Source organism: Erpetoichthys calabaricus, chromosome 6 (genome assembly GCF_900747795.2).
Source record: "Erpetoichthys calabaricus chromosome 6, fErpCal1.3, whole genome shotgun sequence".
Classification (NCBI taxonomy): Eukaryota; Metazoa; Chordata; class Cladistia; order Polypteriformes; family Polypteridae; genus Erpetoichthys; species Erpetoichthys calabaricus.
This window is the reverse complement of record NC_041399.2, coordinates 110,585,979-110,611,624: the sequence shown is the minus strand read 5'-3', so window position 1 is coordinate 110,611,624 and position 25,646 is coordinate 110,585,979. Positions and strand designations below refer to the sequence as shown.

At 36.0% G+C, this 25,646-nt stretch overlaps 2 protein-coding genes across 3 annotated transcripts in view; one reads left to right on the top strand and one right to left on the bottom strand.

The window, feature by feature from the left end:
* The window catches only part of LOC114653490 (nephronophthisis 3), an 838,883-nt gene that overhangs the window by 231,089 nt on the left and 582,148 nt on the right, over positions 1–25,646 (top strand). Inside the window, exon 30 of the mRNA XM_028803845.2 lies at positions 6,539–6,552. Within this exon, the coding sequence (XP_028659678.2) occupies positions 6,539–6,552 (14 nt within the window). The remainder of the gene's footprint in view (positions 1–6,538; positions 6,553–25,646) is intronic.
* On the bottom strand, positions 486–23,493 carry uba5 (ubiquitin-like modifier activating enzyme 5). 2 transcript variants are annotated; one of them, XM_028803847.2, is made up of 12 exons: positions 23,052–23,493; positions 21,743–21,788; positions 21,548–21,637; positions 20,877–20,986; positions 19,399–19,485; positions 14,082–14,166; positions 11,410–11,514; positions 10,494–10,621; positions 10,249–10,384; positions 9,023–9,101; positions 7,106–7,212; positions 486–889 (listed from the first exon to the last, which is right to left on the bottom strand). In XM_028803847.2, exons 1-12 carry the CDS (start codon positions 23,207–23,209, stop codon positions 806–808), a joined length of 1,215 nt encoding a protein of 404 aa, XP_028659680.1. In that variant the 5' UTR covers positions 23,210–23,493; the 3' UTR covers positions 486–805. The 2 variants fall into 2 exon arrangements, with proteins under 2 accessions (XP_028659680.1, XP_028659681.1); XM_028803848.2 differs by lacking the exon at positions 23,052–23,493 and having other exon boundaries at positions 21,553–21,637.

The following is a 25,646-nucleotide window of genomic DNA, read 5'->3' as shown; positions in this document are numbered from 1 at the left end:
TTCCACTGTCAGGTGCCAAAATTCCTGTCTTGGAGATAAAAGTATTCCCAGACATGGCCTCTGTTTTTCTTAACAACGTGGAGCTGCACTGCTACATAACTGTCACCACTATCCATTTTATATGTAATTCTTATATGTATTACTTTGCTTTGAAAAATGCTTTAGTGAATTTCACCAAATAACACTACTCCAAGAAGGCAAACCTGCTGTATTCGCAATTAATCTTGTTCATTGAATATTTTCCTAGAAATTCGCCTTGTGGCTGGCTTAGGCGAACATTGTATTTAAAAGTGCCCCATGATGCTTTGAGAGGCCAGTGTGACATTACAGATCTGTATGAGCCATACTATACTGTATGAGTGCATACTGCAAGATCAATGCTGTTTGTTACCTTTAGGCATGTTGAAAGAAAAAAAAAAACTTGCATTATTTAAGCAAATTACACAGTATACTGAGAACAAAGAAAGAAAATGAAACACAGAGCTGAATTTTTTATTTAAATGAATGCCTCACGATTATCTAAATTGGACGCAATATTAGTAACCTAATGAGCCTGAAGTCCTCCTAAGCATTCATTTTTAAGCCATTAACATGAAATATTTTAGTCAGTCAATAGAACAGGTCACTAAACTGGGCAGTTTTTATCATTTTAATGCAGTGGTGGTCACTGGTTCTCTGGTGCTGTATTAAACTAAAACTAATAAATTAAATATTTTCTTTTGTAAATACATTTTAACAAAAAGCAGAGCACAAGCAATATTTTCTGTGACAACTAGCAACATGATTAATAAATGAAACAATAAATCTACATTCTCCTCATCTGTGCCATAAGTTCTTCTAGACTTTTATCGGATTCTTGAACAGATTCTCCATTGGCTGATGCATCTTCCTGGAAGGAAAAGAACAAAAGAAACAAATGTGTATGTTTATGATTAGATGCCATATGAATGCACTCACACACACACAAAGTACCTTTAAGTCCATTCAGATGTTAGCATGTCAAAAATAAAAATAGAATTAAATAGAAATAAATGTTTGGCAAACCAATAGTTAAATCATCCATCCATCCATTTTCCAACCCGCTGAATCCGAACACAGGGTCACGGGGTTCTGCTGGAGCCAATCCCAGCCAACACAGGACACAAGGCAGGAACCAACCCACCTCAGAATAGTTAAATCAGCTTGAGACAAAACAAAAAAAAAGTTCTTTTACAAAAACCATCATGTTCTACTGACTTTGTCCTGTTTTACCGTGGTTAGTAATTTTATTACATCATCACTATACATGTTTTTGACAGTGTATTTTTGTAGGATGCAAGATTTGCCCTCCTGTGGCATCGAGTTTGTTGCTTGTTTAACATCAGTGGCTCATTGTGAACCCACACATATTAGGAGGTCATCTTAGTAGTGTTTCAAGTGTCTCAGCAGGAATGTACATGTAACTGCCAGAATATTTAGTTTAAACTTCACTTTATTCAGAAAAATAATTTTGTTTAGTAGGAATCACCAAAATCAATGCTTCGCTTTCTTAAGGTTCTATTTCACAGTTCACACAGTGGCATGAAAAAGTATTCAATCCCCTTGAAAGTCAGCATAATTTTCTGTATGACAAATAATTTGTACGCATATTTATCTATTCAGTATTTTTAATGTAAACTCTTGTGCTGTAACAATATATTTCCAAATTCAAAATCAAACATTTTCTCTAGATATTTAACAGAAGAAGAAAAACTCAAAAGTTAGTGTTTGCATAATTATTTAAACCTCTGTGTTCAGGAACCTCCAAGTTTAGACAAATGCCAAATTAATCACAAACGACATAAAGGTGACAGTCATCTGGCCATAATTAAACACAATTACATACTACTTGCGAGTCCTTTACATCTCTCTGGATATAAAGAGCATCCTTTGTAAGGGTGATAGTCTTTGTTGGACAATCACTGCAAAAATAAAGACAAAGGAACATTCTGCTGATGTGAGAACCAAAGTCATTGAAATGAACAAGGCAGGAAATATTGAAGAGTTTGAATGCCCTGTTAAGCAGCGTTGGATCCATCACCAGAAAGTGGTGGAAGGTTCAACACAGCACCCAGACTCTTACTAGAACAGGCCATCCCTCAAAATGAAACATCAGAGCCATTGAACAGGCAAGAAAAGCTAATAAAAATCCAACCATCATTCTCAGATATCCACAATTTCAAGAACTCTGCATAAAACAGTCCACTACAGGAAGGTACTAAGAAAGACGCCATTCCCAAAGAAGGTCCACAAAAAAGCATGTATGGCATTTGCTACAAAGTATGAGAAAAATCCGGTTAAGATATGGGAAAAAGTTTTATGGACGGATGTGACCAAAATAAAACATTCTGTTCAGACTTCAAAGAGGTAAGTGCGGCATAAAACTTAACACTGCCAGTGCCTCAAGAAACACCACACCTATGGTGAAATATGGTAGTGGCAGCATCATACTCTCTTTTCATGCGTTGGGACTGGGAGTCTAGTCAGAGTGGAAGGGCCAATGGATGCATACAAATACTGCACAATATTGCAGGAGAACTTGCTTCAGTCTGCTATGAACTTACAGCTCGGGAGAAGATTAATTTTTCAGCATGACAATTACCCTAAGCAAGAGGCCAAAGAAACACTGAAATGGCTCAAAAACAGAAAGGTGAATGCTTTGGAATGGCCAAGTCAAAGCCCTGATCTTAACCCTAATGTGAATGTGTGGCACAGTTTGAAAACTGCGTACAGAGGTGACATCTCACCAACCTAGTGGATCTCTATAAATTCTGCCAAGAAGAATGGAGAGGTATCACTCCTGAACAATGTGCAAAACTGGTATATACTTACCCCAAAAGAATTAAGGCTGTTATTGTAGCATAAGGGTTCTTGAAAAAATATTAATGTGTAGGGCTTGAATACTTAAGCAAATACTAACTTTTGAGTTTTTCTTCTTCAGTTAAATATCTACTGAAAACAGTATATTTTGACTTTGGAAATGTATCGTTACAGCATAAAAATTAAGAATACAGAATGGATAAATGTACAGAAATATTTTGTTATGCAGAAAAGTATGATTACTTTCAAAGAGTTTGAATACTTTTGCATGTCATTGTAAAAATGAGGAAAAAAAAAAAAAAAAAAAGACTTTGAAATTCCTATATTAGCTATGAAATGTGTTTAATTGGCCAAGTATATGGAAGGCAAAAAAAATCTCTTTTGTGGTCCTTTTCAGAAATGATTTTCTTCAATATGAAATATTTAAATCTTCAGCAACCAATACCAATGGCCTATAACATGAAAAATGTACAAAGGGGGCACGGTGGCGCAGTGGTAGCGCTGCTGCCTCACAGTTAGGAGACCTGGGTTCACTTCCAGGGTCCTCCCTGCGTGGAGTTTGCATGTTCTCCCCGTGTCTGCGTGGGTTTCCTCCGGGTGCTCCAGCAGACCCCCGTAACCCTGTAGTTAGGATATAGCGGGTTGGATAATGGATGGCATACAAAGGGGACCACCGGGCACCTAAGTTAGAGTATATTAAGGCAGTACTAGAAAACAACGTAGACGCTTGAGGCAAGTATTCTCTTTAGAATGGTGACTATAGAAAAATCACATTTTAAAATAATACTTTTATTTTCATTAAAATCTGTTAAGAGGAAAATTTTGCTATCAGCAATGACTGTACCTGAAAATTAAAACAGTTTCAATGATTTCAAAAAACACTAACTGCGTATTTCACAATCATTTATAACAAAGCTATCTACAGAACATATGTGAAAGTAGGGGTGTGCGATATTGGCAAAAAATGATACCTTGATATATTCTGGGACTTTGACGATAACTATAATTAGGTTATTTTCTGCATCCTTTAAAAACGTGTTTGTAAAAGTCTTATTGATCTAGCTTGGTCTTGTTAATAGGGTATTAACTGTAACCTAACAAGGAGATTAAAGGAAGCAACACTTAAGGAAAACAGGACTTATTTACTTAAAACTAAAGTAAAATAACACAAAAACGTTAAAATCACCATTTAAAGTATTACTGAAATGAAACAGTGCAAATATGAGTAAACCATTTGAAAGTGGCCTACAGGATTTATACAAAAGACCAACAAAGCGATTACAATGACAGCATTTTAAATGACACTTAACCCTTAATATAAGCAAGATACGACTCAAAAAAGAATAAAATATTAATCATAATTGAACTATAGAGCATGAACATTACAGTCTGGATAAACCTAAACTGCTCTGCTGTAAGGTGAATTGTGCAGCATACAAGCAAGAAGAAAAATCTAACATACTGTATTGTACTATTGTGTAAAAATCCAAAATTCTGCCAAAAACTGCACAGGAAAAAAAACTACAGCAATTTAAACAAGTTTTGTCATATATTGCACAAAGATACAGAAAACCCCAAACCTATAACATTTTTAAACAAATTACTAACATCAAGTAATGTTCAATATTGCAGAAAGATATCAGAAAAAATAAAACAAACAGTCTGTCCATAGCATTTCAGAAGGGCTGCTTGAGGCAGTGATGCACAGGTACTTTATTGCAAGTTTCCCCACTTAAGTGGGTTACATCACTGTATTCCTGTGTTCTTTTTAAATAGCTGCTGCCTTTTTTTTTTGCCCCCTCCCTGGTGTCATCACCTGCTCCAATTTCTGTAGCCATAGGCAGAGTGGGCTGAGGAGGTGGAGATCTGTGCGAGTGTTTTAAATAATGAAAGAAATGTGCTTTGGAATCTTAGGACCCCCCAACCAATATGGCTTGTGAAATAAAACGCACCGATAGGCATATGCTTCTTACAGAGATGATCAGTTTGAACGGATTACGTAATTTGCTCGAACAGACTAATAATTCATACAAATTTTTTTTTTTTGCCTGACCCTTACGGGGCTCCGTACTGGACCGATTTCACTTAAATTGCATTTTATAGTGAAGCAACAAGTTTTCACCACACCAGCTTCATATGCCATGACTCATTCATCTCAATCTCAATATATTACCTGTATCAGTTTCGACTATGTTCAGCTACATTTGTCTTGTAATTACTGGAAAAAAGACAATTGATCTTGACACAAAAATTAAAGTGATCAGGCAGCATGAGGAAGGAAAGAAAGCGAATGTGATCATATGAGACTAAGTTATCCCATTGTAACTGCTGTTTAACCACACGCACTGTACTGCTGCGCTCTGGCTTTGAATCCGGTTAACTTCTTGAAGCTTCTGTGTTGTGACTCAAGATGTGTTGCTTGTGTGAACTGCCACAAAGTGGTAATGAAACCACCTTGAACTCCTTAATCTGTTAGTGTTTATTATTAACACACTTCTGTTTTAAAATTGCAAACATTTGAATGCTCAATTCCTTCTCTCACACTGATGATGTAACATAACTCAGAGAGGCGTGTTTTGAATTTTTTTTGCAAAGTGAGTACCATACTCTACAATTTCAGCTCGCACATCGTTAAAAGAACAAATAAGATATTATTGTTGACAATACATATCATACACTCCTACGTGAAAGAACATCCACTGTTGTCAGGTAAAAATAGTATAGATACTAATAAATTAGATTTTTTTTTTTATTTTACATGCTCCTTTCGGTTCTCAATGACAGAACATCACAAGATTTCTTGATAATCCATATTAACAGTAACATGGCTATTTAACTGATTTATAGGGTAATCACACATGTCAAAAAAAAATTACTAGATTGTGAACAGAGCTGAAATTAAAATAAAAAATCTAAAACACATCATTCAATAATTTAAGCAACTGTTTATTTTAAGGCTAAAGTTGATGTCCCATCTGCCAATACAATGAGTGACTACCTTAAAATTGCAGACTGCAGGCTGGCTTATTGTTTACTACATACCTATGTTCCAACTGCATGATGCCTGGGCTTGTAACTGCTATGCCAAGTTAAGATGGGGTCATCGTTGCACAACGGGAACCCAAATAAACTTCCCTCTATACTCTCACAGTTGTTAGAGAGAAAACTGCAATGTAGGCTTGTGTGGTACATTGTGTCCCCTACTGGGCTCCCATCCCCTGACAGCAACCAAATAATGTGATCCTCCACATCTTCCTTTTTTTTCTGCATAGCCTCATTAATTCCCCAAATTCTGACAAAGAGGAGAGGTTATGGAGTACCTCACTTTGACAGTAGTAAAAGGAAATCTATAGAAATTCTATAGAGAAGTAAAGTTTATTTAGCTATGCACAGTGGTCAACAGAAAACTCAAGTTAAACAGGCAACAATTAAAGTTGCACTAACCTAAATCCACTGTATAGCTAGCAAAAAAAAATCTACTGTTGCCAGGATTACATAACTAAATTAAATGTCAGTTGCATGTATCACTGGAAAGCATACTGTATACAGAACATGCTTTAACAAATGGATTGTGCTAGAAATCCTAAAATTAAAAATGACTTAAGTATGAATAGTAGACATTAGTCATGTGTGCATGATGGCCTACACAGGCACCAGAGACTTCAGCATACCTGTAGTGTGGAAGATTAGTTACATGGAGCCTAATATTCTGAAGTCTAACCGTTTGTTTAGAATAAAAAGCCTTCATATAAATACAAAATAGATTGGTATCGATCCTAAGGAAATCAGTTACTTAATTGCCAGTATATCAACATTACATAAACATTTATGAATTAACCTTCTTTCCCAAGGATCATTTTTTAATGAAAATGATCAGAAACTGCAATGTAGTTGGCATCCATTGTGTGTTATGAATATACAGTACTGTATAACTATCCCTGTGGAAAAACTAAAAAAAAAAAAAGTCTTAATAAAAAATTAGAGAATTATAAGTAAGCAGAATCTATCACAGCAGCATTACACACAAGCCACAAAAGGCTAGTGAGCATGAAAAATAATACTTTCTAGTCTGGGAGAAGCATAGAAGGCTGAATAGAGCTTCTGCATGTTGGAACTGGTTCTCAATAAAATTTATAATATATTAAATATTTACAGTGTGTTCAGGTAAAAAAGCGTATAAACTATTTTTATGCATATTGATACACACTATAAAGCCAATAAAGCAATGAAAAAATACTAATTCAAAGCATCACAGCATGTAACAAACCTTGTTTGGTATAGTATAAGCCACAGTGATTCCTTCAGGTAAGTTGGGAACAGGGCCAGAAGCTGCCTTCAGTTCTTCTTCAGTAATTTCTGAAACAAGTTCTATGCCTAATGAATACAAAAAAAAAAAAAATCATGTAAAATTTTAAAGAAGTCCATCCATCTTCCAAGCCTGCTTTACAAGAAAAGTGAAACTGCAGACCTTTTTTTTGGCACTTTGTGTCTCAAGATGTCTATGTATATAGTCAGGATTCCTGTCAGGAAATTGTTGCAAACAGTGTCCAATGACATTTTTTTTGTTTAGTATGTCATACACATTTTGTCTGTTTAGTGCAAATGCAAAGTACTGTATGAAGAAAAATGGCACGTTGATGTAAGCATCTATGTTTGTAGAAACTATACACAGACAACCTGGTGTTTGAATTTTTAATTCTTAATTTGTGTAGTATGTAAAGCTAATGTAACTAGAAAATCACAGAAAAAAAATCTGTATTCAGAAAAGAGAGACATACTCTCACCAGAAAATAAACTGGCAACCTAGATACCATTGCTACAGGAACCTGAATATATTTAGCCTGTCTTAATCAACATAAAATTAACTGAAATGTAAGTTTAATCTGTGTGGACACAATCCCCATGTTAGATACCAGACATAGCCTTGAGTCAATGAAAGGTGTTAAGCATAGTGAAATGAGAAATAATAGTACAGATTGTAACCACTCCTTAATACTGCCTTGTGTATGACCCTCTCGCCCTTAATTAAAATCTGTAAAAATATTGGTTGTAATGCACCAAAGTTGCACTTTTCCTTGGAATCAGCCAAACTTTTGCTTAATCACTAACCCTGAACATAAAGCTGTCATTGGCTATAAGATCCAGATGTTGTAGCTGGGGAGCAGTACTGGCAATGAAACACTGTAGCTAGTATCTGGAAAAATGAGAACATTTTTTGGAAGACTGTATAAACAAATTAATCATTTTTCAATTTGTAATTAAGAATTTTATATACAAGTATTGTGCAAAAATCTTAGACACTTTAGACAGTTCATAAAATATTAGGCAATTATTTTATATCTTCTGAATGAATGTGTCAGTAGATAAGAGGCTAGAGTTCTAAACATTCTTTTTGCAGTACAGTAAGATATCTGAATGTCCTTAAAGAAAGAAGCTAACATAGTATTAGACAACTTTCCAGTTAAAATCATGTGGTCTTTATAACAAGATATAACAAATATAATATATAACAAACAGGTGCTAATAATCAATGGTATAATGTGTAGGAAGAAACCAAAGTGATTAGTTGAAACGTTAAGAGCTCTGTAGTGGGAATAAAACTGGGCAAGGTACAGCCATAATAAAAGGTGACATTGCAGTAGATTTGAGTTTAACCTATAAATCTTACACCATGACAAAAGGGAGCAAGGTGGTAGTGAGGCATCACTAAGGGGGCCATACCATCTCAACATCATTGAGCCAATCTGGAATTACTTGCAGAGGCTGAAGCAAGTAAGACTGCCAAAGTCTGTAGAGAAAATGTAGCAAGTTCTGCAAGAGGCTTAGAACAACTTATCACACATGCAAAGGGATCTAAGAGAAGGCAAAAAGTGGTCACACAAAATATTGATTTCATTAGTTTTTCCATTTTACTGTACTTTCTAGGAGGTTTACTGGTTTGAAATGTTTTAATGACATTATTGTTGAATGCATTCCTGTTTTACAGCACTTTTTAACAAGAACTCAAGATGGAAGACCTAAATGTTTAGGTACTAGCTTTTAAAATTACACATATATAAGTAAATTCACTAGTGGCTATTTGTGTTAGTGACACATATAGAACACAAATAGTCACACTGGCAATAAAAGCCCATAATATTTATTAATGTTACTTAGTACATACAAATCTGTCTTGAGTTCTTACCCCATTCATTATCCTCATGAATCACTTTTTCTTCTTCTTCTGTCAATTGCTCCTGTTTTGGTTTAGCAGCCTCTTTTTTCTTCATGCAAGGAACAGTAAATAGTTTCACATACATAGACACACACATATATACAAAAATATATTTGTTTCAGGATGTGTTCTTTATGCATTTGTGAATTGCTGTAGTTAACACCAACAGTCTCCTTAAAATACAATGAATATTCATGTAATACATGACTCAATTAAAATATACTAGCCCAAACCACAGCACAGTTGACAACTTAGCTTTACCTTAGACAGTCATCCGATGCTTCTCATTGTCAAGAAGCTAATCAAGAGCATTACCAAGGTTTCAATTCAAATTGAGTCATGCTAAAGCCATTCTGGCAACCACCTATGAGATGGAGGCTTGGTTAGCAATGGTACACAAGTCAGGATTGCTTGGCAAATTCAAGGCCAGGATGTACTAAGCAGGTGACTTATCACTAATTGTCTCTATACTAATGATCCCAAATGTCTACATGATGATAGGTGAGAATTTGAAGAACAAGTATTGATATCTTTATTGGTGTTTGGATATGCTGTGAACCAGCACTGAAGTGCAAGTTAAGCTAGCTGAATGAAGAATTTGTAGTTTCTAATACAACAGTAGTATTACAGTACCAAAAATGTTCATATTTGATTCTGGTCTGAGGGACTTGAACGCTGAGAAGAACCACCAAGTATAGGATTCAACAGAAAGGGCTGAATCAAGACTAAAGCACAAATCTTGCGTTTGGGGCTGTATTGTTAAGATAAATTGACTCAAGTAACTTATCAAAACATCTCATATCAATCTCCATGGCAAATACAAGCTCAAGGTAAGATTTGGCTGGGCAGCATCATGCTCTTAAAACTGATACCAACAACAGATAATCCACTGCCCTGGAGTTAACAAAATTCAGCATAGACCTCTGAAAGAACCTTTGAAAGAAAGACTTTAGCAAATTTAGAGTTAAATCCAAAGCTTTAGGTACTAGCTTTTAAAGTTGCATATATATATATATTAGTAAATTCACATCTACACTGCAGTCATGTGCAGGTTAGAGTTTTTCCAATATGTACCTAGTCCAGTACCTAGTGTTTTATCTACAAAGATTTACAGGCTTTAAAATAATCATGAATTTAAATGGGTACTCTCAGTAGGACACTTATGGAAAGTAACTAATAGGACTATTATTACTTACTTTGTACTCTTCTTGTTGCTTTCTGCAGTGCACATCATTACACTGTGTGTTTGGCTTCATAGTCATTGTAGGGAAGAAATCTTTCATTGCATTATACCCCAAATAATAACTGACTGACCCAAATCCCAACAGATACCTTTCAAAAAAAATAATGAAAATTATAAAAAGACAGATTTTTACTCTTTTTCACATACAAATGGAAATTATGTTGGGGAAAAACAAAGCTTTAATTCAGTATTACTTACTTGAGAACATTCTGCACTAAAAGTCCTGCAACGACCCCCATAGTTGTGGGCAAGCTTGCTGCACACACCCCTTCTCGCTTGAGTGTCTTTTCATCTATGTTGGCAGCTACTACGAGGGGGGGTGCACACTGTGGGAATCATATCATCATAATTAATTTTCAAAGTTCTAAAACACTAAGATTAGTAACAAAATGTCAAAATAATAAATTGTAGACAGTTAATATACTGTAATACAATGGTATGTGTATTGTAAATCAAGTAAGTATATAATCCTGCTAAAAAACATCTCTACAATGAAGTGTGTTGTTGGAACCATTTTATTTCGTGAAGCTTTTCTGCAAATATGGTGTCATGCCCCATCAAATGCAAGATTTTTTCCCCATATCCCATAAATCTGGGAGAATGAAATAAATCTATCTGCAAGATATTAAGCCAAAAATAAACAGCAAGAATGAAGTGGCTAGGCAAATGAATGTGAAAGACCCTGAGCAGTGCAGACTTAAATTTGAAAGAAAGTTTGTTTGAAAGTAGCAGTCCAAAGTTCCATTCCAGGCAGCTTTAAACAACAAATACTTTGCCAACAAAAATGGAACCACATTTATAACATCCAATCATTGTGTACATGGCTGAACAACTTTTTAACACTGAGGTTCTTAAAGCAATGTGTATGGTATTTTGTATATAATAGTGGCCCAAATTTCTAACTTAATGCATTGTGAATTGTATTTTAGATACTGTAATATGAAAAATGTACCAAGAGTTTGAACATTTTCACAAAGAATTGTACATGACATTACCAACACAGAACACAAACTACAGAAAAATACTGGAAAAATGTTCTTACACACAATGTGAATATTAAGCCACTTATGAGACTTATTAATATTTACTGTAAAAATATAAGATTAACACTTACAGCAAAGCAAGCCGTTTCTCCGGGAATAATGAGCTGAATATGTCCAGAAACAGCATTTTCACTGACGCCAGACTCTATCCATATTTGTCCAAGTTCATTGCATGCCTTTATTAAAAAAGAAAAAAAATTAGCTGCATAAATTCATGTACACCATCAGTCAAAAGTCTGAACACACCAATCAAGGTATCATTAAATTGATTGAAAAATATAACCAAGACATTACTGTTGCTAATGACTGTTACTACTTGAAATGATTTTTAAATTTATTATTGAGTTTTCCCTCTGAAGACGGCAATAGACATCTTTGTATGAAATCTTCAGTTTCTTGGCAATGTGTCACATGGAATGACCTTATTACATCTTGCCTGAAGAAGGGGCCCCGAGTTGCCTCGAAAGCTTGCATATTGTAATCTTTTTAGTTAGCCAATAAAAGATGTCATTTTGCTTGGCTTTTCTCTACATTCATATTGGCTAACACGGTACAACACCCTAGTACTACAAAGCAGCCTTTAAAACAGTAATAGCATTAGAAACACTAGTACAAGTAGTGCCTTGACTGTATTTTTAAAATCAATATAATGGTATCATGATTAAAACAAAACGTGAAAATGTCATGGGGAGTCCAGACTTTTGACTTGTAGCGTACAGTTGAAGTCAGACATTTACATACACTTAGGGTTAATCCTTTAAAACTCACTTTATAACCCCTCCACAGATTTTATACCAACATACTATAAATTTAGCACATCATTTGAAACATCTGCTTTGTGCATTGCAAAAGTCATTTTTTCCCCCCACAATGTTCATAGACAGAGTATTTCACTTTTTATTGACTATATCACAATTCCCCTGGGTCACAAGTTTACAAACACTTTGTTAACTGTGTCTTTAAACAGCTTGGGAAATTTCCAGAAAATGATGTCAAGTCTTTAGACAATTAGCTTCCAATTGCCTAACTGAAGTCAACATGTGAATGTATGTTAAGGCCTACCATCAAATTCACTGTTTCTTTGCTTGATATAATGGGAAATTCAAAAGAAATTAGCCAAAATATCACAAAAAAATTGTGGACCCTCCACAAATCTGGTTCATCCTTGAGAAAAATGTCTAAATGTCTGAAGGTTCCATGTTCATCTGTACAAACAATAATGCACAAGTATAAATACCATGGGACCACACAGCTGTCATACCGCTTGGGAAAAAGACTCATTCTGTCTCCTAAAGAAAGGACATACTTTTGCATGAAAAGTGCAAATTAATCCCAGAACACCACCAAAGTACCTTGTGAAGATGCTGGGGGAAACAGGTAGACAAGTATCTATATCCACAATAAAACGAGTCTTATATCGACATAACCTGCAGGGCTGCTCAGCAAGGAAGGAGCCACTGCTCCAAAGCTACCATAAAAAAAAAGCCAGACGGCAGTTTGCAATGGTACATGGGAACAAAGATCTTGCATTCTGTAAGAAATCTCATCTGGTCTGATGAATCCAAGATCAAACTGTTTGGCCATAATGATGATCATTCTGTTTGGAGGAAAAAGAGTGAGGCCTAACACCATCCCAACCATCAAGCATGGGGGTGGGAGTATCATGTTTTGGGGGTACTTTGCTGCACGAGGAACAGGTGTACTTCACAAATGGATAGCATCATGAGGAAGGAAAATTATGCAGCAACATCTCAAGAGCTCAGCAAGTAAGTTAAAACTCAGTCGCAAATGGGCCTTCCAAATGGACAATCACCCCAAGCATACCTCCAAATTTGTGGCAAAATGGCTAAAGCAGAACAAGTATAACAGTGCTCATCACAAAGCCCTGACCTCGATCTGATTGAAGGTTTGTGGGGAGAACTGAAAAAGGGTGTGCGAGCAAGGAGGCCTATAAACCTGTTCCAGTTGCACCAGTTCTGGTTCATAACTCCCACTAGCTTCTTACAATAAGTTGCTGAAGGCTACCCAAAATATGTGGATTACGTTACACAAATTAAAGTGTATGTAAAACTTGTGACCCACTGAAACTGATATAGCCAATTAAAAGTGAAATAATCTGTCTGTGAACATTGTTGAAAAAATTACTTTTGCCCGGCACAAAGTAGATGTCTTAAACGATATGCCAAATGTATAGTTTATAAGTATAAAATATGTGGAAGGGTTATAAAGTTAGTTTTAAAGCATTCACCTTAAGTGTACGTAAATTTCTAACTTCAACTGTAGTATGTATGCACAGTATTAAAAAAAACTAATTTAATCTGTTTTATTTGTCATTTTCTGTTTGTATTTTTGTGAAAATATGCATGAATCTAATTTTAATATTCTATGTACTCTTAAATTGGATCTAAAAGTTAGACATATTTTTAAACTCAACATAGCATTCAATTGCATGCAGTTGTCTGGTATGTTACAATAGAGTTTAAAACAAAATGTTTTAAAAAATTCTATGTTAAAGCATAGTTCTAAGCATTAAGTAACTAAGGTACGTATTCTAAGGTACCATTTCAAAATTCATCCTGTTCTTTCTAAACTGCAATCACCAGTGATTATAAAATTCAGTTTCATAACTTTAATAACCATATTAAGTAATAATGTGTAATTTATGTGCTGCCTTTTAAGTTCTAAATACATTAAGTTATCTAAACAAGAAAGTATTAGACTGGATTTACAATGTAATGCTTACAGTGTTGATTGCCATACGAGCTTCAAAGTTGTCAACACAGCTCAAAACAAGATCAACTGGCCTCCCCTCTTCCAGTGCCCCATTACTGAGGAAATAAAACATGCAATATTAATTTTAGGATCATCTGAAGAGATTCCTTCAAATTATTTTATATTAAATATAGAAGATGAATTTGCCTTACATATTTTTGTTCAAACTTTTTTTTTTTTTTTTTTTAAAACATTTTCACAAATGATTTTTCTTCAAAACTTAATTTATATGTTTACTTCATTTTTGGTATCTTTTTTTTATACAGCACCATCACAAAAGACCTGTCAGGTTTCTGGTATACTGCCAAGAACATTTAAAGCTCTCTTCAGATGAAATGGAATTTACCTCTAGTATTTTTCATTACCTGGTTACATAGAGTGTCAAGCTACTGAAATGAATAAGACCCGAAAGCAATATAAACACATAAACAGGACATAGCTAAACACTCAACTCATACTGACGTCAGGCCAAAGCTCAGGAAGGAAACACCCAAGAACATGAGAATAACATTCCTAAACCTATTTGGAGGCAATGCTACAACATTGCACCACACTGCTATTATTAATGTAATAACTGGATTATGTGGCTGCAAATTTAGTTATTTAATATTACTTCTCTCCGAGAGTGTGTAAGTTAAATTTCTAACAGTTCATGGTAGTCGCAATCTCAAGGTATTATTGAAACAAGCTTTGAAGATCATTAGGTTTTTTTAATAACTATTTTTCATTAAAATCACACCAAGAATGTAACAGAATCTAGTTTTTGGAAAGTTATAAAATTTAAGTAATGTACCACTGCAGAAAGCTGTATTTATGTTTTCTTTATCTTTTATTAAAGGGATGGTTGAGAGGTACATAATTCCAGTTCAATCAGAGAAGTGCATAAAAAGTGAAAAGCTTCCAAACTGGATTGAGATTTTGCATTGAAAACCCTGTCTCTCTTCTAATTTATTTGTCCAAAAAAAAAAAAATCAATATTATTTGAATGTACAATATTTCACTTTTGTGCATTATACTTCGATTTTCATTTTAATATTTTACCAAAAAATGTGTCATTATTACTGTCATGTATACGGAGTACAGTGAAATTTTTAAATGCATATGCTAATCAACCACTCTCCAGTTAAATACCTTATCTCAAATAAGACGACTACTGTTACAACATCAAAGCAACATATTTTAATACACCTGCACAATTTATTCAGCGTTTTTTGCATAAGACGGAGAAATGCTGGGATAAATAAGGATTGTCAGCTGATACAGGTGGGTGGCACTTTGCTTATTATAAAGGACCATTAACTTATACCTAATACAAGTTGTTTTGTTCCAGGAATGCTGTAAATTGGAGTTTGTTTTCCTCTCCTTTGATATCGATCGGCCATATCTTTTGTTCTTTTCAACTTGTAAGGATGAATTAAATTCAGTATTGATGTTTATTTAACCAATTGTGTTTGTGTTAGTAAATGCTTAATGGTAATGTGCTTAAATATTGTGAAATTTATTTGGTAAATTTGTTTAATTACTCTAGGCTATACTTGGTAAAGAACATTATGCAAGAAGAAACAAATTAAAATTAATGATCTGGAATGTTTAGGCATAAAGGAATTGTCAAACATCCATTTCAATGTATAATCCAACCCTAATAATAACAATTGACTTTGTGCTGTTATGGGAGAATCATAAAAGAGGTTATGTTAACAAAGTGGCATGCAGCACTCAACACAACTGCAACACCAAAGTATGATGCTGTTTTGTTCAAATATAAAAGTTTAAACTGAAGTCACGTGCAAAGTTGCTCAAGTGAAGTATGTCTGCTGCAAGATTATCACTGTCAGTAAAAAGCCTGAATGGTGTAATTCAGTTAATATTCACTGTCCAATGTGGAGGCAAGAACACAAGTTTATATACTGGTATGGACAGGAAGCTGGCTGTGTGAGATGATTTCTGATGCATACACGGACACTGGTATCATTGTCATTAAACTCTTTTTATTTACATTTATATAACTATGTCAAAATTATTGTGATTTATTTATTTTTTTAAACATTTTTGAAAAATGTTGAGGACAAGTATTTATTTGTTGTTGAGCCATTTACGCAGCAGGACTAACATTTCAATATGCCACCTACAAAAATAGACAATATATTTTATTGGTATTTGGATAATGAAATGCATTCCTTCTACATTCCTGCAGATTGTGTATCTTAAACACCAGCAGTGCTATAGAGACTCTTATACCACGTGCTCTGTCCACATTTAAGATGATCATTTCAGTTGATTTTGGTTTCACAGCATCACCACAGAGAAAGAACTTAACATGAAATATGCAATATGTAAGCAGTCATATTTAAATCAAATATGATGGCTTACTATAAACTAGTGTGGTTTTCTTCAGCTCCAGCAGACAGAAGCAGTGGAAGGCTGATTTATACTGAATTTATAATTCACAAACCACTGTAATTAATGTAAAAACCTCAGCTGAATCTGAGTGCATGTAAAAGTAAAGGAATCACGAGGTTTACTAAAAGTCAATAAGATAAGAATAGAGAATGAGTTACCACTCCTAATCAGTAAGAGAACAAGTAAAAGATACCTAAAAGACTCTCTAGATAGGGAAGGGCAAACTATAGCCCTGAGTATGGGTACTATTGGCCTGTGGGCTACTTGTAGAAACCTATAATATTCTGGCCTTTGTAAGGCATTCTTAACAAGACAATGTTATAGGTTTGCTGTTGTAAATGTTATAAAATTTCCACATCATTCAAAAAATAATTAAATAAACCAGGCCTTTACCAGATGAATGGAGACAGTCTGTAATTATGCTAATTATAGGGATAAGTGTTTTTTGTTTTTCAGTGGTTGCATACATTTGTCCAGCATGACTTTATTAGCAATCGGGTTAATTGGGCATTTGTACCCCTGAAGAGTAAACTTCAGGTATGACCCTTGGTCTGTGCATAAATTAATATATAAAAGAGTGCACTTTACAAGTGTGAAAGAAAGAGGTTAGATGGAGAAAGTTTTTCTGTTGCAGACTGAACAACACAAGATTATTCCTGTACGTCAGCCTGTGTTTTTGGTGAAGCAAGGACTAAAATGCACTTACCCACAGTAGCATCCTGACTGTGCATTCAGTTAATGTGTACATTAGTTATTTAAAAAAAAAATACTATCATTGAGTCAGAACAGAAGGATAGATATGGCTCACCTGGTGAGTTTATTTCAATTTTGGATCAGAGTTGTTAGTATATCCTTTTATAATTCTTCAAACATTATTAATGACCTGAGTCAACTGTAACGGGGAAAACCTGTTCATTTTCCAAAATTAAAGGAACAGCATTCAGACAAAAGAGTGGACTTTGTCAGATATGCAACTGAGATCGACATATTTCATCATGAATCTGAATCTTGCTTTGAAGAAGATTTTGCAATTTTAGATCTTTTTTCTACGGACAATTTTTCAGAAATCTTGCAGCTGGAACTAACTGAAATCCACTGCAAGAGTGAACTTAAACTTTTTCTTATCAATGTTTCTTTGCTCGATTTCAACAGACAGTACATTACTCAGGATTTGTTTACAAGGCTTCCCAAGTCTCCTGTGCCCAGAGCATCAGTATTTGGTAGAACATACAGGTGGAAGCAGGAGTTTTCACAAATGAAAATTACTAGAAGCAAATACAGAAGTGTCCTAGCAGTCAGAAATCTGATTTTCAGTATCTCAGTTGTGTGCAGAAGAAAACAGGTTTCATATTCATCACTACAATAAATGTCATAGTGAAGTCACTGTACTTTAAAACTTGCCTTATTGGTGTTTTGGCATTGCTGTTATTACCTTTTAATAAAAAGTGTTATAGTTAAAGCATTTCTTGGAACAACTGTTTTTTTAAATTATTGTCTGTCATACAGCCCTTTTTTGACAATACAGACCTCTGCCAAATAAATTTGCCCATCCTTGTTCTAGATCCACGTTACAATTCAGAGTTCTCTCTTGCTGCAGCCAATATCCACATTTACTGTAAACATCAACAATACAAAGCAAACTGCAACGCAAAAGCATTAAGGGGGATGTAGTGAGGAGAAGGTTTTTGAACTTCAAAGCAGAACCCTGCTTTTTACTTAATGAACAGGAATAATCAATATATATTTTTTACTACAACTAAAAAGGAACAAAAGTCAACACTGCTTACTATCAATAATTTAGGGCTGCGTTTACATCAGTGGAGCAAGAAAACTACCATCTTTGATTGAACTTCAAATTCAAAATAATATCTTAATACAAGTGGAATCCCGTTATAACGAACCTCACAGGAACATAAAAATAATTTGTTATAATGAATATGGGGAAATAGTATAGTATTGTGACTGGAGCTGCTGGCTCCGTAGCGTCTGCGTCTGGTAAACAGTAAACCAAGGGCAAAGCATTTGGTTGTCCTCTGCAGGATCAGTGTTACCGCATACCATGCTTGTTGCACAAAGTTTAACATTTAACATCAGGCTTTGATCTGCTCTTCCTCACTCTTCCTGAACTGTCTTCTCCAGACTGTGTCTGTCACAGCGGGGGTTCCGAGTTGCTGGTGTTCTTCTGACCTTAAGATGGAAGCTAAAATAGGATGATTGCCTGTTCGAGGCTCTTGACAGCTCCTATTCTCAATGAAGTCTTGAAGAACCAACCTGCCTTCTCTATACAGTAATAAAATACCCGTATTTTCCTTCAAAACCTGGACTCATCTTCCTGTCCGTCGTGCAACTCTGTGACCCAAAATTGACAACACCTGTATAAAAAAACACCGCTTCTTAAACTGCAAAAAATATTTAATTTGAAAACGAAACGCTAGATGCAAGTTTTTTTTTTTTTTTTTTTTTTTAATAGAAATACGGGTACGAAAATACAGGATGAAAACAAGACGTTAGATGAAGATGAAGGCATGATTCCAAAATGACTTTGCCATGTCATTTTTCTTCATTCCAGAATCAATGTTTTCCAGGATTAATTTATCTTTCAGCATAAACTGATGCAGTTTCTCACTTTTTTTGTTCATCTCAAAGAAAACTTTGAGAAGTGCTATGAAACTTGAAAAGTACAGTATCTGCACACGGCACAACTACCCACACAGACACTCGGTGGAGTGCTAACTCTGAATTCTGCTATACCTATGTTAGGTTGTGTTTTCAGATAACAAAATTATTTTATCTACTTAAAAATGTTAAAAATGAAATATTCCCATGCTTTCAAGCAGCACTGTAAAAGTTTTGTGATAAAGGTGCTAAAAAAAGGAAATTTATTTCACCTTATCCGATCCATGAAATGTGAAAAATTATCCACTGTTGTGATGTTATAATTGTGTGTCTCAAACTGAACATCAGGATTAATATTCCTGTTGAAAGAAAATAAAGATTAGTATAAGTTAATTTCTTGTAGATATTTTTAGGCCTTACACATCATGTACAGTAATTTGCGACATGTAAAACTATCTAGATGCCTTGGTGTTTTCAGGAAGCTTTAGAATTTTGGCTCTGCCTGGACAGTTCCTCTTTGTGGTCAAATACTTAAAAACTATATTAAAAAAGGACCAATATTCCTACTTTGGTAATTTCTCAGATTCAGGACTTTTATCCATGTGTCCCTTTGCTTTTTCCATGTATTTCACTGACACTTCACTGTGTAATACTGAAACCTTCTAAGAACCTTTAATTTCATGAACTCGTGGTAAAAACAAAGTTCAAAAATTATTACAAAAAACTGACAAAGCCAAGTGTGGAAGTTTGAACATTTTTGTACAGCACATGAGATAAAATGGATTTTGAATTTGATTCAAACCTACCAAGACAGAGCATTAACTCTAAAATGATTTAACTGACAACATTAAACAAAGTACATTGGAATAACCATTTAAATCAGTATTTAAAGTTTAGCATACTTTTGTAAGGCCAAAGAAATCTTGACAGCCTAGACATTTTTTTTACTAGACATTGTAAAAATAATTTGACTTTCTGCTTGAAATATTATGTAATTTGTACAACTAGACAATGCACACTTTAGAGCCCTGGGCCATTAACACCCTGATTCAACAACCTCTTAGCTTAAAATGTATTTCAGTCATTAGACATATACCTCTTTACTTCCTCCATTTACAGATTTTCTGAATCTCAATGGCCTATCAACAAAATGTATTACAAATATTACCATACTAAAGATTTTTTTTTTCCTGTTAAGACTGTTAAAAGGTCCTCTGATTTTTACAAAACAAGAGCTCATTAAAGTGGAGATAATCTTCTTGATTACAGACTAGACACAATCACTGATTATTTTACTTTTTAAACACTTTTCACAACAGCATCTGCAATATTACGGTCGGAATCCAAAAACAATATATGGATTACTACTGGTTTTTGGACTAATAGTCAGTGAACATCACAAAAAAAAAAGCTGGTCAGATATTGATAAAAGAAGGTGTATGAAAATATCCCATTATTTTACTAGGAATGATTACTGGATTGAGTTTTAGAATTAAATGTAAAATTTAAACATGGCAACAAATTTTGTAAACTATGGTTTAGTTAACCAAGTAAAATTAACTTAAGAACATAAAAACCTTAGTAACAGTACACTCACTCTTCATTATAATATGTAACTTAAGTAAATGAATCAATGTTATTTTACACAAGGCCTTTCACTCCTATAACAATTCAAAAAAATTCAAAGCAAGGCAAAATAATGTGCAATCACAAGAATATTAAAAAAAAAAAAAAAAAACTGAAGGTTTACCTGAGAGTATGTTCTGCAGCTTCAACTTTACTCAGTCCAGCTTGGTATGGCTGGAAAAATAACCGGTTCATATTTGCCAGCTCAACCTTATCATAGTCAAAAAGTAATAACTGAAACAAATAAATTGATTAATAGTCTATAACTAATCATATCACTGCTCAATTTTAAATTCAATTTTCGTTTCTCAGTTGGCTACTTTAATGGCAATTTGCTCAGCCCACCCAAGTTGGCCAGTTTCTCCTCCCCACCAAAATTTTGTGGACATTGGAAGTAATCGCTTCACAGCTAGATGCCCAACCTTTTTTAGGCGCCCTTTCACAATACACCTGTGACCTTATTCTAACCTCAGGTTACAGGGGTTCTTAAATGTAATTTTTTGCAATGGTTAATATTCATTTAGTAGAAAAAGAAATCAAAGACTCAATGCAACTATAATGTATTATAAATATTAATTAAGATTTGTAGTAGAACATCTTATTACAAAGGCAGAGGGGTAACAAGGGAAATGGTGACATGCAACACAACTGAACAAAATTTTAACTTAAAAATCGAAACCGTCTTCAGCTACAGTTTTTGCTTAAAAGTCTACTATAACCAATAGTTTTTATCTTGCTTGGCATATGTAAAAATTTAAATCAGTGTAAAAGTATAATATGAAAATAGGATATTACCTTACCAATGCCACACCTTGTCAACATTTCTGCGGTGACACTACCAACTCCTCCAACACCTACGACAGCCACAGAAAATGTGCGTATTTTCTGTTAAAACACCATAATTCACAGGTAATTAAAAATACATTTTTATAGAAGATACAAATTAACTAAAAATGCTTCAAACTGCATGCAGAACAGTCTTGAATTTACCTCATAATCTTCAACAATTCCCATTCTTTTCAAAGCCATTAGACGACTGAAAAAAAAAAAAAAGTTTCATTATTGTAAAAAAATGGTACAAAAAAATTAGGTTTTATAAGGCTTTCTACACAAGATCTGGGGGGAAAAAAATCTCTCTAAACAATCCTCTTCAAAGAAGACAATCAGTAAACAAAATAATTATATAAATCACAGTGAATTAAAAGGGTATGAACCGCTTACTCTAGTGGTCTGACAGACTGGTCTGATTAATGGAAGAAACTATCTTGCTTCTAAACAAGTTACGACTATAAGCACAATAATTTAATCATACATAGTAATAACTGAAGAAGTCATCATTTAACATGATTTCACCAGCAACAAGCTATTATACGTACAGTTATTGGCACTGACTTGTGATTTAATTATATTCCTTCAGGTAATTTATGAATCAATGAATCTGCACCTTTAGTAATCATCCGGCAATTTTATATTTGAATAAAGTGCAACTTGTATAACATTCTCAGGCCTGCTTAATACAATTAAAGGTCATGGAGTACGAGAGATTGGCGCCCTGTCCGAGAGTTGTTCCTGCCTTGCGCACGACGACTCCTATGACAGGCTCCAGTTTCCCCGTGACACTACTTTGGATAAACTAGTTGGGTAAATAGATGCATGGACAAAGTGACAAAAGCCCACAGTATGGAGCGCCAGGTACCAGTCGATCGTAAAGCACACTAACCCACTATACCAGCTTAGAATAGACAAACCTACCAGCACATTTTTGAGAATGCAGGAGAAAATACAGAAGCCTCTGGAGAAAAGCTCATTCACACTCTAGGAGGCAATGCAAACTCCATAATAACGCTCAAGTACGAGTTATCGAACCCAGGATTCTGGATTCTTGAAACACCAGCTCTAAACACTGAACCACTGTGAACACATTTTTTAATCATACGTTTAAAATTTCACTCTTTTTTTTCTTGTTTGGATTAAATTATGTAATTTTAATAGTCGGAATACAACAGGGAACATGGATTCGATGCTAGAGAGAGTCTAACCAATGAAAAGCTACATAAAAACACAATTTGGATTATATTGCATCATATTAATATTACATATGCCTACAAAAATAGAACGAATGTTTGGAAGAGGAACTTCCAAATAAACTAGACTAATAAAAGTGATACAATTAGTTGAACTAAAGTCGGTTTCTCAATTATAAAACACTATATAATCATAACTTAAACATCGAAAAAGGTAACATTACAACATAAGTAAATCAAAAGGAGGGGGAAAAAAACATCTGTCATTTGCATACCTATAAGGATTTGAATCCACCACCTCTGCACTCATCTTTTCAATTCGTGGTCTGTGAAGTAACTCCCCGCCGCCAGAGGTGTGATGACCCTCTTTACACCGCAAGAGCTCATTTTCCAGCTCTTTGATTCTATCTTTCAGCTCCTCGATAGTAGACATGCTGTTCCGATACACGGCGATTAAACAACCAAACCAAACCAAAAGACACGTCGTCTTCTGCAGTGTTACCGGCTAGGCATAGCTCTACCGGCAGCAATATAATTCCCCCGGAAATCAAAAACAAACGCACTACAGTTCCTAGATTGAAAAATCCTTCTGGATTTGGAAATGGAAAACGAATGGATTTTCAGAAGTTAGCGTGAGGGATGACGTTCTTGTGACATTTGATACATAATATTTGTACCTAATGTACTTAAAAGTTGCATTCTATTTAAAAATAAAACTTAATATAATAACTACAAAAAACAGTGGACAAATCTAATAGATTGTCACTCTTATTAAAAAGCAACACGAAGTGCCCAAGCAGCAGATCTAATGAGTGCACAAAAGGACTCCGGCATACAGACCACTTGTCAGGCGTTCAAAAACCGGTTCTGAAGCAGGTGAAAACCTGGCCAGCAGGAGCCATCTCTGCTCTTCAGGACTGTTTCGAGAGCACTGACTGGAACATGTTTAGGGAGGCTGCAACTTACGGCGACTTCACTGACTTGGAGGAGTACACTTCATCAGTGACCAGCTACATCAGTAAGTGCACCGATGACGTCACTGTCTCCAAGAACATCATCTCACGACCCAACCAGAAACCGTGGATTACTGCGGAAGTGCGTGCACTTCTGAGGACCCGAGACTCTGCCTTCAAAGCGGGAGACAAAGTGGCCCTTAGAAGAGCAAGGGCCAAACTCTCTCAGGCCATCAGAGAGGCGAAGCGCGCACACGCCCAGAGAATCCACAATCACTTCATAGACAGCGGCGACACACGGCGCATGTGGCAGGGTTTACAAGCCATCACACACTACAGGACGACATCACCTGCCTGTGACGGTGACGGCTCCCTCCCAGATGCGCTGAACAACTTCTACGCTCGGTTCGACAGGCAGAACGATGTGGCGGCGAGGAAGACCACCCCTCCTCTGAACGACCAGGTGCTGTGTCTCACTACAGCGGATGTGAAGAAAACTCTACGCAGAGTCAACCCACGTAAAGCTGCTGGACCAGACAACATCCCAGGCAGAGTGCTCAGAGAATGTGCAGAACAGCTGGCAGATGTTCTTACCGACATCTTCAACATCTCTCTGAGCAGCGCTGTCGTTCCCACGTGCTTCAAGGCCACCACCATCGTACCCGTGCCCAAGAAGTCTTCTGTGTCCTGTCTCAATGACTACCGTCCTGTTGCACTTACACCCACCATCATGAAGTGCTTCGAGCGGCTCGTCATGAGACACATCAAGACCCTGCTGCCCCCCCTCACTGGACCCACTGCAATTTGCGTACCGTCCTAACCGCTCAACGGACGACGCCATCTCCACTGCACTCCATCTTGCCCTCACACACTTGGACAAGAAGGACACATACGTTCGAATGCTGTACATAGATTTCAGCTCAGCATTCAACACGATCATCCCCCAACAACTGATCGGGAAGCTGAGCCTGTTGGGCCTGAACACCTCCCTCTGCAACTGGATCCTGGACTTTCTGACCGGAAGGCCTCAGTCAGTACGGATCGGGAACTGCACCTCCAGCACTACCACACTGAGCACAGGTGCCCCACAAGGCTGTGTGCTCAGTCCCCTGCTGTTCACACTGCTGACTCACGACTGTGTAGCAACACACAGTTCAAATCACATCATTAAGTTCGCTGATGACACGACCGTGGTGGGTCTCATTAGCAAGAACGACGAGTCAGCGTACAGAGAGGAAGTGCAGGGGCTAACGGACTGGTGTAAAGACAACAACCTCTCTCTGAATGTTGACAAGACAAAGGAGATGATTGTTGACTTTAGGAGGACACGAGGCGACCATTCTCCGCTGAGCATCAACGGCTCCTCTGTGGAGATCGTCGACAGCACCAAATTCCTGGGCGTCCACCTGGAGAAGGACCTCAGCTGGTCCCTCAACACCAGCTCCCTACACAAGAAAGCCCAACAGCGTCTCTTCTTTCTGAGAAGACTGAGAAAGGCCCAGCTCCCACCACCGATCCTGACCACCTTCTATAGAGGAACTATCGAGAGCATCCTGAGCGGCTGCATCACTGTCTGGTTTGGGAATTGTGCCATATCGGACCGTAAGACCCTACAGCGGATAGTGAGGACAGCAGAGAAGATCATCGGGGTCTCTCTCCCCTCTATTGAAGACATCTACACCACACGCTGCATCCGCAAAGCCACCAGCATTGTGGCTGATCGGACACATCCCTCTCACACACACTTTACCCTCCTGCCATCTGGAAAAAGGTACCGAAGCATTCGGGCACACACATCCAGACTGTGCAACAGCTTTTTTCCACAAGCCATCCGTCTCCTCAACAAAAAGGGACTGGACTGATAAACACACACACACGCATGCACACACACACACACACAAACATTATCACTTAGCT